General features: G+C 38.3%; 1 protein-coding gene across 1 annotated transcript in view; it reads right to left on the minus strand.

Annotated features, from left to right (window-relative positions):
* Positions 1 to 1116: 1116 nt before the first annotated feature.
* avl9 (AVL9 homolog (S. cerevisiase)) overlaps positions 1117 to 14968 on the minus strand; it is a 34446-nt gene continuing 20594 nt past the window's right edge. Inside the window, exons 11-15 of the mRNA XM_073828340.1 lie at positions 13702 to 13836; positions 12535 to 12754; positions 10541 to 10658; positions 4342 to 4395; positions 1117 to 1542 (exon numbers count right to left, since the gene is read on the minus strand). Coding sequence (XP_073684441.1) covers positions 1440 to 1542; positions 4342 to 4395; positions 10541 to 10658; positions 12535 to 12754; positions 13702 to 13836 — 630 coding nt within the window. The 3' untranslated portion in view covers positions 1117 to 1439. The remainder of the gene's footprint in view (positions 1543 to 4341; positions 4396 to 10540; positions 10659 to 12534; positions 12755 to 13701; positions 13837 to 14968) is intronic.

The raw sequence follows: 14968 nt of genomic DNA on the forward strand, positions 1-14968 counted from the left end.
GCACCTTTACAGCCTGAAGTCTTTTTGGTGTGATGCAACAAGCTTTGCACATCTGCATTTGGCAATTATTCTGCCATTCTTTCCTCACTCTTCACCCTTCAAGCTCTGTCAGCTTGGATGGGGGCTGACAGACATTTTCAGGTTTCTTTAGAGATGTTTGATCGGGTTCAAGCCCAGGCTGCGGCTGGGCCACTCAAGGACATTCACATAGTTGTCTATAAGCCACTGGAACGTGGACCTTCTGTCTGAGTGTTGCAGTGATGTTTGTCCTACTATAAGTTTCTGTCATCTGCACATATGATCATGGAGCTCAACTAGAGTTACCATCTCTAACAAAGAGCTTCTCCATCAATTGCAACAGCAGAATTTTTTCTGAACTCTTCCTCTTGAAAGGGGTGCCTTGACACTGAGCTCTATAGGCAGTTATTTTGCTCTCAGGGCTTGGTTTTTGCTCTGATATGCATTTTCAGCTGTTAGATCTTTTATTGAGAGGTGTGTGCCTTTTCAAATCATACTCATTGAAATGAATTTGCCACATGTTAACTCCACTTGAAGTGTAGTAACATCTACAAGCAATATAAATGCTCCTGAGCTAAATTTCAGCTGTCCCGGATAAGGGTATGAAAACTTATGCAATGGACTTTAATGGAAAATTCTAATAAACTTTGTTACAAACCTGTTTTGTGCTTTGTCATTATGCTGTATAGAGTGTAGATTAATGTGGGGGAAAATTAATTTAAAGCAGTAAGACAAAGCAAAAAACAAATCCACTGCACTGAAGGATCACAGTGCACAGTGGCCCCCATAATTCTTAATGGAAGAAGTTTGAACAACCAGGAGGACTCATAGAATTGGACAAGTTGCATAATCTGGAAAAAAGGGATTTGGTAAAAGAGGTGACCAAGAACCTGATGTTCATTCTGGTTGAACTCCAGAGATCATATGTGTCACTGAGTGGCTCAGTGAGAGCCTGGATGTGAACCCAGTAAAACATCTCTGGAGAAACCTGTAAATGACTGTCCACTGTGGGCCCCCACCCAACCTGACAAAGTTTGAGAGGATTTACAGAGAAGAATAGCAACCCCCCCCCCCCCCCCCAAATCCAGATGTGCAAAACTTGTTCACATGCACCCAAAAAGACTGTAAGTAATGAGGTAAGCTATGTAACTATTTGAGTTTTTACTTTTAATACATTTTATATAATTGTTCAGAAATCAGTTTTTTGCTTTGTCATTATGAACTGTGGAACTCTGACTGACGTGAAAAAAATATTTCAAAGCATTTTAGTATATACTATGAATATAATAACATATGGCAAAATATATATAAAAAATACAGGGTATGAATAATTTCGCAAAGCACAGCACTATCAGGGTGTGGCTGTTTTTTACTGCTGGAACAGACTGTATGTGAAATAAGCTTATTGTGAAATAAGAATCTTATTTAAACTTACCAACAGCCTTTCCTGTTTGCACAACACTTCGGCTCGTCGACATCACAGCGTTCCCGATCTTCTTCCCACGCTCGCTGTTCTGCATTGAGCTGAAAAATCAGGAGAGAGCTATCACAAAAAAATCAATTTGTACTATTTCTTGAACAATTTCATGACTAACCTATTATTAATTTCTAAACACAGAAAAGAGGAGAGCTTCAATAACAATAATCCCCAACTAATGTGGCAACAATGCATACAAACTGTTACAGACTACAAAAGGAATCATATCATCCATAACCGTCAATGTCTGTATGGCAGAGGAACTAAACATGTTCTTTAGTTGCTTTGACAGTGAGATCAACGGTAGAGCAAGAGCCACGCCTGCACTGCCACTTGACCAACTTCAGCCATTGACACTGAGTACTGATGAAGTCAGAAGGGTTTTGCACAATGTAAATGTGAGAAAAGTGTCTGGCTCTGATGGTCTTCATGAGTCTGTATTTGGGGTATGTGCTGACCAGCCGACAGAGGTTTTCCTCAGCATTTTTAACCTCTCCCTGACCAGAACTGTCTTTAAACTACAGTAGTCAACATTTGAAGAGAATCAAAATCTTTCATCAAAGCTGTCCTAAAACCAAAACAATACCTGTTCTTGTCTTAGAACAACTTTGATGAACTTTTTTTGATCCACTTCAAATGTTGACTACTGTACAACAATCATGCTTATACCTAAACAACAATGAGTGTTTTGTTAAGTGATAATTAACCTATTGCACTCATGCATCTAATTTTAAAGTGCTTTAAGAAGTTTATTTTGACACATATATCAAGTAACAGCCCAGCCACTTTAGACCGGTATCAGTTTGCTTAACGGGTGAATAGATTAGCAGAGAATGCAATTAGCCTTGCTCTGCATAGAGCCTTGGGGCACCTGGATAAGTCAAACATGTATGTCAGAATGTAGTTTGTTGACTTTAGCTTGCCCGTTAATATAGTCATCCCCTAAATCCTGGCATCCCAAACTCTATATAGCTTGGGAAAAAGTGCAACCTGGACTTCGAGATATTAGGATATTAGGAAGACAAGGAGAACTGGTCTGAGTACTGTGCTCCTAAACGGAGCAGAGTGCCCAGTTTTAAATTCTTGGCGTTGAACATTATAGAAGACTTTTATGGGCTACACATACCTCCACTGTCTTTGGAAAAGTACAACAGCTTTACTTCTTGAGAAGAAGAAACTGCCCCAGGAACTTCTTATGAACTTTTATCCATGTGCATTGGAGAGTGTACTGCCATACTGCATTACATACTGGTATGTCAACTGCATGAGAACAGGCCCAAACATCATGCTTGAACTTGCCATTAGATAAAAACATCTTGCTAAATGAATAAATGTACAACACGATCAACTCTGGCCTTGTAGGCATTTGGTGTTCACCTTCAGTTTGTTTTTTTGGTTTGATGTCCTCAATGGTTAGGCCTTTCCAGTACTGCTAATAAATGTACAACATAATCAACTCTGGCCTTGTAGGCATTTGGTGTTCACCTTCAGTTTGTTTTTGGATTTGATATCTTCAAAGGTTAGACCTTTGTACAAAGAGCTAACATGGTAGTTGTCACAAATTCAATCAGAAGATTGCCAGTACTGCTAATAGAACCCTAGTGCATTACAGTCCACTTCAAACACAGAAAAATAAGTCAAAAGTTTCTTGCAAGTTTAATTAGTGTTTATCCCAAGGCTTTTCTCTCCATGTATGTCACCTGATGGATTTTGGGTTCCTTGCCACTGTTGCCTTTTGGCTTGCTTGGGGTTTAAAATATTCCGAAATATTGTCAATTTGATGGCACTAACATGATTGGATGAAAACAAACCTTGAACTGAACTGAGCTGAATAATGACACTACTGTTTTGTGTAAAGCTGCTTTATAACTTAACTGATTTATAATTAAACTTTACACAGTTATTGAACTGAACTGAATCAACACTGACTTAAATGGACATGAATTGAATAATGACACTATTGTCTTTTTATACCTGCTTTACAATTTGGTTGTCTTATATTGGAAGTTGGCCTCACTGATTCTGTTACTTTTCTGTTTAGTACTGTGAAGTAACTTTGAAAATCTATTGTAATAAAGTGCTATATAAATACAGGCGACTTGACATGCACTTGACATCTAAACATCATTCTTGCAAAAGTGTAATTTATTCTTCAACAATTATAACTAATTAAACTAATGGCGCTTTTCCACTACACAGTACCAGCTCGCCTCGGCTCGACTCGACTCGACTCGGCTCGGCTCGGCTCGACTCGGCTCTGTTTGGTTTTCCACTGTGTAAAAGTTGTACCTGTACCTCTACAATAGTACCTGGTTTGTCATAGCGACGCTGCAGGAAACTGCCGTGATGTAATCTTCTACGCGACACACACCCGCTGTCTGCACCTCCTCGTTTGACCACGGCGTATTCTTCCGAGTTGCCATAATATGTAATGGATTGGATATGTCACGCAATCTCTGGCCAAACTTTTTAAAAATGGTGGGGTTATTCTGGATACTATTGCTGGCGCGTGCAATGATGACGCAGTGAATAGTGACGATTCTCTCTGACCAATCAGCAGTCTGCTGTGTTTTCACGTCACATTTAGTATCGCCTCAGCTCGCCTGGAACCTCGCCGGAGGTGGTACGAAAAAAAGTACCTGGAAGCCGGTACAGGTACAACTTTTACACAGTGGAAAACCAAACAGAGCCGAGTCGAGTCGAGCCGAGGCGAGCTGAGGCGAGCTGAGGCGAGCTGGTACTGTGTAGTGGAAAAGCGCCATAAAGCTCTACAGACACATGTGGATAAAAAAATGACCCAATTATAGAGTATGCAAACAAAATTATATAGAGTGTTTAACACTTACTGTGACAAGCGGATCTTCATATCGGCCACACTGTACTGACCCTGGAATGGATGGCTAAGAACAACATCAATGATATAAGGTCAAAATTCAATTTTCCTTTGTTATGGTCATTTGTTAGAAAAGGTACTTTAACATTTGTTACTTTTTTTTCGAAAGAAAAAAAAGTAACCTTTGAAAGTAAAAAAAACATGACTTGTAAAGTAACAGCTAACTAACCAACACATGCTAATGCTGCATATAAGATGACAAAACTTAAAAATGTGTTACCAGAAATTATGGTTGGTGAAGGAGAGTGCAGGTAAACATGTTTTACAAATTAACATTATGTTATAAATGAGTAAGTACATAACTGTGTTTAAATATTACATTCGTGTCCAAGCAAGGATTGCTGAAGGTAGTTTACATCCTGTTTGTTTGTAACGTTAGCTCTCTGCAGCTTCGTTTTTCTACTGGATTTTCTACTGGATTCTCTATCTTATTGTTAATTCTGCCGTTTTAAATTGATAGATATAGCTTAATTTAATTTCTGGTCTTATCCATCAAACTAATCTGACTAATTTGATTGTTCGCCTTACTCTATAATCACAAGTGCAGCACGTTAGCATTCCATAGCCGGTTAATTTGCCGCTCGCACTCCATTCACGCTTTTAACTCTTGTTTACTATTTTTAGCATTGCGCTGGCCGGTTAACTTGCCATCTGCGTTCCATTCACGTTTTTATTTATTTTTTTTCTCGTGTTTAATATCGTTAGTACTCTTTTAGCCGGTTCCGTTCCGTTTTTTCTCCCCCTGATCTGTTCTTCAGGAACTCTAACAACATTGGTAAGTTGAAATCATTCTACAATCACGGTGAGTAATGGCTTCTTCTCCTACAATTGTAGTCTGCACTGCTTGCCACATGTATAGCTTATCTATCTCTGTCAGCAGTGAGCCTTATACATGTGATAAATGCAGGAATATAGTCAGGCTGACAGAGAAGATTTCAGAACTAGAGTCACGCATCCAAACTTTAATGGAGGATAGTAAGAATGTGAGGGCCTTAGATACGGTTTTGGATGTGACTAGCTCAGAAAGCCCTGTACATTGTTCGGTTCCGGTAACAACGCCCATGCAGCAGGGCAATTGGGTGACTGTGAGGCGGCATAGTCGCGGGTCAAAACACCGCTCTTCCGTTCCGATCAGAACATCAAACAGGTTCTCCCCACTCAGTGAAGCACCCACTGAGAAACCTGATGAAAGTGCTCTAGTAATTGGCGATTCTATTGTACGGAACGTGAAAATAGAGACACCAGCCAACATAGTCCAATGTTTACCGGGAGCCAGAGCGCCTGACATCTTGGCAAATTTAAAAGTGCTGGCTAATGCTAAACGTAAATTCAGTAAGATTGTTATTCACGTCGGCGCTAATGATGTTCGACTTCGCCAGTCGGAGATCACTAAAAATAATGTTAAAGAGGTGTGTGATCTTGCAAGTACGATGTCAGACACTGTAATATGCTCTGGTCCCCTCCCGGCTTACCGTGGTGACGAGATTCACAGTAGACTGTGGTCACTCCATGGCTGGATGTCAAAGTGGTGCCCGCGAAATAACATAGGTTTCATAGACAATTGGACAAGCTTTTGGGGCAGACCTGACCTGTTGAAAAGAGATGGTGTTCATCCCTCCGGATGTGGAGCATCTCTTCTATCTAGAAATATGGCACATAGTCTTAGAGTTTGCACTTGACTCACTGGGGCCCAGGTCAGGAAGCAGACAGACTGGCTAAACCGACCGTCTGCTAGCCGCCTCACGTCACAGAAATCAGTTAATTCTCAGCACATAGAGACCCTTTCACCTAGATATCACTCTATAGAGACTGTGTCTGTTCCCCGAGCTAGAAAATACAAAAAACGCCTGAATCAAATCAAGACTAACAATTTAATTGATGTTCAACAAATAAAAAATATATATAATACAGAGAAACAATTAATAAAGCTTGGCTTATTGAATATCAGGTCCCTTTCTACGAAAGCACTTTTTGTAAATGATATGATCACTGATCATAACCTAGATATGCTCTGTTTGACAGAAACCTGGCTAAAACCAGACGATTACATTATTTTAAACGAGTCCACCCCCCAAGATTACTGTTATAAACATGAACCGCGTCTAAAAGGTAAAGGAGGAGGTGTTTCTACTATTTATAGCAGTATTCTCAATGTCTCTCAGAGAACGGGCTTCAATTATAACTCGTTTGAAGTTATGGTGCTTCATATAGCATTATCCAGAGAAACAAGTACTAATGATAAATCCCCTGTGACGTTTGTGTTAGCTACTGTATACAGGCCACCGGGGCACCATACAGACTTTATTAAAGAATTTGCTGATTTTCTATCCGAATTAGTGCTGGCCGCAGATAAAGTCTTAATAGTGGGTGATTTTAACATCCATGTTGATAATGAAAAAGATGCATTAGGAACAGCATTTATAGATATTTTGAACTCGATTGGGGTTAGACAACACGTGTCAGGTCCTACTCATTGCCGAAATCATACTCTAGATTTAATACTGTCACATGGAATTGATGTTAATGGCGTTGAAATTCTGCAGCAAAGCGATGATATCTCAGATCATTATCTAGTCTCCTGTATAATCCAGATAGCTAAAACTGTTAATTCAATTCCTTGCTACAAATACGGTAGAACCATCACTTCTACTACAAAAGACTGCTTTGTAAGTAATCTTCCTGACTTATCTGAATTCCTCAGCATATCCAATAGCTCAGAAAAACTTGATGATGTAATAGAAACTATGGACTCTCTCTTTTCTAGCACTTTAGATACAGTTGCTCCAGTGCGCCTAAAAAAGATTAAGAAAAACAGTGTAACACCGTGGTATATCATACCCGCGCCCTAAAGAGAAAAGCACGAAAAATGGAACGCAGCTGGAGGAAAACAAAACTAGAGGTTTTTCGTACTGCTTGGCGTGAATGTAATTTATCTTATAGGAAAGCATTAAAAACTGCCAGATCAGATTACTTTTCATCTCTCTTAGAAGAAAACAAACATAACCCTAGGTATTTGTTCAATACTGTGGTTAAATTAACTAAAAATATAGCAGCAACAGGTGCAGACATTTCCCAAAAGCACAGCAGTAATGACTTTATGACATACTTTACCTCCAAGATAGACACTATTAGAGATAAAATTGTAACCATACAGCCGCCCGCTACAGTATCGCATCAGATAGTGCGTTGTAGATCTCCTGAGGAACAATTCCATTCATTCTCTATTATAGGAGAGGAGGAATTGTATAAACTTGTTAAATCATCTAAACCCACAACATGTATGTTAGACCCTATTCCATCTAAGCTACTAAAGGAGGTACTTCCAGAAGTCATAGATCCTCTTCTGAATATTATTAATTCGTCACTATCATTAGGATATGTCCCCAAAACCTTCAAAATAGCTGTTATTAAGCCACTCATTAAAAAACCACAACTTGACCCCTATGAATTAATTAACTACAGACCAATTTCGAATCTCCCTTTTCTGTCAAAGATACTAGAAAAGGTAGTATCCTCACAATTATGCTCCTTCTTAGAGAAAAATGGTATCTGCGAGGATTTCCAGTCAGGTTTTAGACCATATCATAGTACTGAGACTGCTCTAATTAGAGTAACAAATGACCTGCTATTGTCAAGCGATCGTGGTTGCATCTCTCTATTAGTGCTACTGGATCTTAGTGCCGCATTTGATACTATTGACCACAACATTCTTTTAAATAGACTTGAAAATTATGTAGGCATTAGTGGTAGTGCACTGGCATGGTTCGAATCGTACTTATCAGACCGTCATCAGTTTGTGGCAATAAATGAAGAGGTATCATTTAAATCGCAAGTGCAGTATGGAGTACCTCAAGGCTCAGTGCTAGGGCCATTACTTTTTACGCTTTACATGTTACCCTTGGGAGGTATCATCAGGAAACATGGTGTTAGCTTTCATTGTTACGCTGATGATACTCAGCTCTATATTTCTTCGCAGCCCGGCAAAACATATCCATTCGAAAAACTAACAGAATGCATAGCTGATATTAAAAACTGGATGGCGAATAACTTCTTACTGTTAAATTCTGAAAAAACAGAGGTATTAATTATTGGACCTAAAACCTCCACAAGTAATGACCTAAAACACAGTCTAATACTAAATGGCTGCTCTGTAAATTCGTCATCATCAGTTAGGAACCTAGGCGTCCTATTCGATAGCAATCTCTCCTTTGAAAGCCACATTTCTAGCATCTGCAAAACCGCATTTTTCCATCTTAAAAATATATCGAAATTACGACCTATGCTATCAATGTCAAATGCTGAAACATTAATTCATGCGTTCATGACTTCAAGGGTAGATTATTGTAATGCTTTATTGGGTGGTTGTTCTGCACGCTTAATAAATAAACTCCAGCTGGTCCAAAATGCAGCAGCTAGAGTTCTTACTAGAACCAGAAAGTATGACCATATTAGCCCGGTTCTGTCAGCACTGCATTGGCTCCCTATTAAACATCGTATAGATTTTAAAATCTTGCTAATTACTTATAAAGCCCTCAATGGTTTAGCTCCTCAGTACTTGAACGAGCTCCTATCGTATTATAGTCCTTCACGTCCGCTGCGTTCTCAAAATTCTGGCAATTTGATAATACCTAGAATATCAAAATCAACTGCCGGCGGCAGATCATTTTCTTATCTAGCGCCTAAACTCTGGAACAATCTACCTAACACTGTTCGGGAGGCAGACACACTCTGTCAGTTTAAATCTAGATTAAAGACACATCTCTTTAACCTGGCTTACACATAAAATCATTAACACATTTCTATAATTCAAATCCGTTAAAGGATTGTTAGGCTGCATTAATTAGGTCAACCGGAACCGAAAACACCTCCCATAACACCTGATGCACTCGTTGCATCGTAAAAAGAATGGCATCTACGCTAATATTAGTCTGTTTCATTCTTATTCCGAGGTCACCGTAGCCTCCAGACCCAGCCTGTATCCAGATCAGATGGTCACTCCAGTCCCCCGGATCCAGTCCGTACCCAGCTTAGATCGTGGATCACCACCTAGAGATGACTTCAATAGCCGTGGATGTCAACCAGATGAGCTCCAAGACGGATCATCAATAAAGACCTCGCCAACCTTGACGGCCATCGGCACTACACCACAGGATCCTGATGAGTTCTCTACAATCAGACATTGGTACAAACTGTTGTTTGGTCTGGCCAGAGGAGAACTGGTCCCCCGACTGAGCCTGGTTTCTCCCAAGGTTTTTTTTCTCCATTTCTGTCACCTGTGGAGTTTTGGTTCCTTGCCGCTGTCGCCTCTGGCTTGCTTAGTTGGGGACATTTTCCAGCGATATCGTATACTATTTGAACTGAACTGACGATGATATCACTGAATTCATTGATGAACTGCCTTTAACTGAAAATTGATTGTTACAATAATGCGTTACTTACACACTATTGTGCTGTTTAAATACTGTGCAGTTGCTTTGACACAATCTGTATTGTAAAAGGCGCTATATAAATAAAGGTGACTTGACTTGACTTGACATCACAGTTCTTCAAATGTTCTTCATGATTTGTGACCTACTGTTATGAATTGCTCATATAGTGATTCATATTTTCTGTGAGTTGAATAGGGAGACCAGAGACTGTTGTGACAATCTGTCCAATTTAAATACTTAAAATTAGCTACAAATTATGAATCATGACACCACCCTTTTTACAGGTTTACAGTAGAAGTTGTGTGTAAAAATTTGAAGGATTTACTGGACAGAAAATTATTTTTAGCAGGAGAAAATGATCTGGTTTAATATTTGATTTAAAATAAAGCTGAACATAATAATAATGCATATCCAAAATGAAAACTGATCCTTATGTTTTCTAGAGTTACAGCCCGCACAACCTACTGTAACAAACTTGCAGTAGTTAGGTAGATTGCGAAATCTGCACTCTTCGTCCTTGACAATAACTTTAAGTTTAGGAGTAAGTTGAAATTTTAACAAAGTAAAATGTGGTACAACCATCCCTGGTCTCACATATTTTTCTAAGCTTTCAAAATATTGCCGACATTATTTTAAGTAATGTATAGTAAGCCATATACAGTAAACAGAATATTACTACTCCAAACTGATTTGTCTGAACTGTATTTGACTCAGTTGTCGTACCCTGGTGCGATATTGGCCATGGCTGGATACTTGTTGCTGATCCACACTCTGTAGTTGTGTGTGATTTTCCAGGCGGACGTGAACGTAGTTCCATAATCTGCCAACAGACGTTCATGATCTAATAAACAAATGAATAAATACAAAATAAAACCTCATGTAATGACACAGCATGACACACACATGAATTTAAACTGAACTAATCTCAGCTCAAAAATTACATTATTGTCTTCTGTAAAGCTGCTTATTGAAGCGTGGTGTGAAGTGGTGTGAAAACGTGTTGGCCCCCTTCCTGATTTCCTGCATGTTTGTCACACTTTAATGTTTCAGATCATCAAACAAATTTAAATATTAATCAAAGATAACACAAGTAAACAGAACATGCAGTTTTCAAATGAAGGTTTTTTTTTATGAAGGGAAAGCAAAATTCAAACCCACATGGCCCTGTGTGAAAAAGTGACATTATCCACAAATGGCGAAAACATGGAACAGTGGTGAACCTTTTCAGGAGTGGCCGGCCGACCAAAATTACCCCAAGAGAGCAGTAACGACTCATCCAAGAGGTCACAAAAGACCCCACAACAACATCTAAAGAACTGCAGGCCTCTCTTGCCTCAGTTAAGGTCAGTGTTCATGACTCCACCATAAGAAAGAGACTGGGCAAAAATGGCCTACATGGCAGAGTTCCAAGACAAAAACTGCTGCTGAGCAAAAAGAACATAAAGGCTCGTCTCAGTTTTTCCAGAAAACATCTTGATGATCCCCAAGACTTTTTGGAAAATACTCTGTGGACTGATGAGACAAAAGTTGAACTTTTTGGAAGGTGTGTGTCCCATTACATCTGGCGTAAAAGTAACACAGCATTTCAGAAAAAGAACATCATACCAACAGTAAAATGTGGTGGCAGTGTGATGGTCTGGGGCTGTTTTGCTGCTTCTGGACCTGGAAGACTTGCTGTGATAAATGGAACCATGAATTCTGCTGTCTACCACAAACTCCTGAAGGACAATGTCTGACCATCTGTTCATGACCTTAAGCTGAAGTGAACTTGGGTTCTGCAGCAGGACAATGATCCAAAACACACCAGCAAATCCACTTCTGAATGGCTGACGAAAAATAAAAAAATGAAGACTTTTGGAGTGGCCTAGTCAAAGTCCTAACCTGAGATGCTGTGGCATGACCTTAAAAAGGTGGTTCATGCTCAAAAACGCTCCAATGTGGATGAATTACAACAATTCTGCCAAGATGGTCAAACCCTTCATTTAAAAACTGCATGTTGTGTTTACTTGTGTTATCTTTGATTAATATTGAAATTTGTTTGATGACCTGAAACATTAAAGTGTGACAAGCATGCAAAAAAAAAAAAAAAAAAAAATCAGGAAGGGGGCCAACACTTTTTCACACCACTGTATGATGAATCTGGAGTAAGGTGTTCAGTTGGTAACTTGACCCTATTAAAGAAAAATGAGCATTGATTTTTTTGCCGTGGTAAAACACGGATACTCTGAGGCAAAGATAACTTGCCAACTTGGAATTATGAAGTTCTATCTGCATTCTAAGCTTTGCATTTCATAGACTTCTGTAGATAGAAATCTTTTTGTCTTTTTTGTTTTTTTAAAAAAGTCCCAAAATATACACAGCTTACAAAAGAAACATCACATAATGTACATAAGTTGTCGCAGAAAAAGAATATGTGAATAACTCAATTTTGACAAAAATGTCAGAACCTTATAAATTCCAATGCGGCGAACTGTTGTGGATACTTTAAATAAATGTGGCTCAGTGGGTAACACACTCGCCTCACAGCAAGGTCCACAGTTTGAGTGCTGAGTGACTGAGCCGACATCTCATGTTTTAGTGTGGGACATGGTTTAATATTAATTTAATTACTATTTTTCATTGTTAATTCATGTTCATTCATAATACATACAGGTATTCTGATACATTTTATGCAGTATTAATATTAGTTAGGTAAGTGTATGTGTGTTGTAATGCACCTTCTTGTAGAGCAGAAGACAACAGCGAGTGGACATATAGGCCAAACTGTGCCCGTATCCACTCGTCTCCACCCTCCCAGCCTGTCCCATCCAGAAACACATCCTCTTTGTTTTCAGTGACATGTTTTACCAGATAATCAGCAAATCGTAGATCAGCTGTGCTTAAATACAACATTTTGCGCAACTCTGGATCATGGATCTGAATACGAGCCTCATCCACCTGCACACAGGCAAATAAAAAAAAGTTTAACAGCTGTAGCACATCTGAAAAGATATTTGGTATATATTTCACTTGAAAACCATAAAGAATAAAATTTTGCATATTTTGTATAAAGTAAATGAAGCCTGTTTTAAAGGCCATTAAGACTGCAGTGTTTTGCATTATGGCATTATTTTTTATGACAGTTAAAGGAAGTTCACCCAAATGAATGAAATAATGAGTCGTCGCTGTGAATTTGCTAGTCGTTCTTTTCCATGCAATCGCAATGAATGGGGACAGAAGGTTTAATGCGTTCGAAAGGATGATAAAGCACCTCAAAAGTATAATAAAAGTGGCCAAACAACTTGTGCAATCTCTGGCTCCAGAACAATATTTAATATAACTCTTGATTGCATTTGTCTGAAAGAAGGAAGTCATATACACCTAGGATGCCTTGAGGGTGAGTAAATAATGGGCTAACTTTTATTTTTGGGTGAACTAACCCCATACACTCCTTTGTACTGAAAATGTTTGTTTGTGGACTTGCTAGCATTGGCTGTAGCTGAAATATCTAAACCCATTAATTAAAAATGGTCCACTTTGGCCATTTATATTAGTTTAAATTATTTTATTATTTATTATCATTTTGGGTTTCCTAAAAGGATGATTTTCATGATTGTACTACAATAATGTGAATCATCATGAAGAATAAAGAGAATTATCAACAGAAGTAAAACTACAGATGCATTACAGTAATGAGAATTTAGATTTTACATTTTTTATGACAGTCATGCTTAATTTTCATGAAAATAATGCCATAATGCAAAAACTACACAGAACTCAATATGATAAAATATGAGCTGCACACATTCTTGATAGGTCTTGTGAGATTCATCCAATAAAATCCCATAAGAACGCTCTATAATAGAGTGATTATGGAGCAAAGAGAAAAAAGCTTATGGACTCACATCCACAATGGCATCACTCAAGTGCCGCTGCTGACGGAAGAGGATGTTGGTCGCTCCAGCAACATAACCTCGAACACTTATGTCTGACAGCAGATGGTGCTGTTGGAGTGCCATATATGGCATACACAGGTAACCCTAGAAACAGGCCAATAGGCAATGAGGTCAAAATGTCGAACAACAAACTGGGATGATTATTTCAGTGGTCAGGGTTTGGATGGTTAGCAGTTAGTTCAAACTAGTTTCTAGAGAAAAACACATTTCTCTGCATTCTCATTTTTGATGACATCTTGTCAGTTAACCTTGCTATTCGATGTGCACATCTGCTTAGATTTTGACATTATGGACCAGTTGCATAAACACAGCCACTATGTTTCAATTGTCTTAAGAACCAGTTTGACCACCTAGCAGTTAAACAAGAGGTAATTATCAGCCTTACTTTTCAGATTCAAATTAGACCAAATCTACCATTTTGTAAATGAATATAAAAAGTTAATGACCAGTTTTGAAGAAAAAAAATAGATGACTAACTTTTTTAAGACTAGTCTATTCAATTTATGCAACTGGCCTGGGAATTTTGTTAGATTGGAATGTTGTCAGTATACTGAATTGCATATTTATGATTAACTAATTTACTGTGTAACCAATATATGGTGATTCCTGTTCTCATTACATTGTATCAATAGTTTAAATCAATATATTTGCATTTAAGGATGCAAAAGAAAAATTTAAGTAAATTTCCAGAAACACTCCAAAGGTTTCAGAAAATTTCCAAACTATGATGCTGGCAAATTATTGGTTCCGTCACAGTAAAGACTTAACCTTTGTGCTGCTGCTTCTTTTTGATTGCAGTTACCTAATTTGCTGTAAGATTAAAAGGCATGTTTAATTTTTCTGTTCTTTTGCAAAGACCTACAGTGCCTTGCGAAATTATTCATACCCCTTCATTTTTTTTTTTTTTTCACATTTTGTTATGTTGCTGCCTTATGTTAAACTACTTTAAATTACTTTTTTCCCACATCAATCTACACTCACTACTCCAAAATGGCAAAGCAAAAAATAGGTTTTTAACATTTGTGCAAATTTATTAAAAATAAAAAACGCACACTTTTCTGGGACACTCGAAATTTAGCTCAGGAGCATTCATATTGCTTCTAGATGTTACTACACTTCGAATGGAGTTAAACTGTGGCAAATTCATTTGAATGAGTATGATTTAGAAAATGCATATCAGAGCAAAAACCAAGTCCTGAGGTCAAGATAACTGCCT

The sequence above is a fragment of the Garra rufa genome, chromosome 22, assembly GCF_049309525.1.
Source record: "Garra rufa chromosome 22, GarRuf1.0, whole genome shotgun sequence".
NCBI lineage: Eukaryota > Metazoa > Chordata > Actinopteri > Cypriniformes > Cyprinidae > Garra > Garra rufa.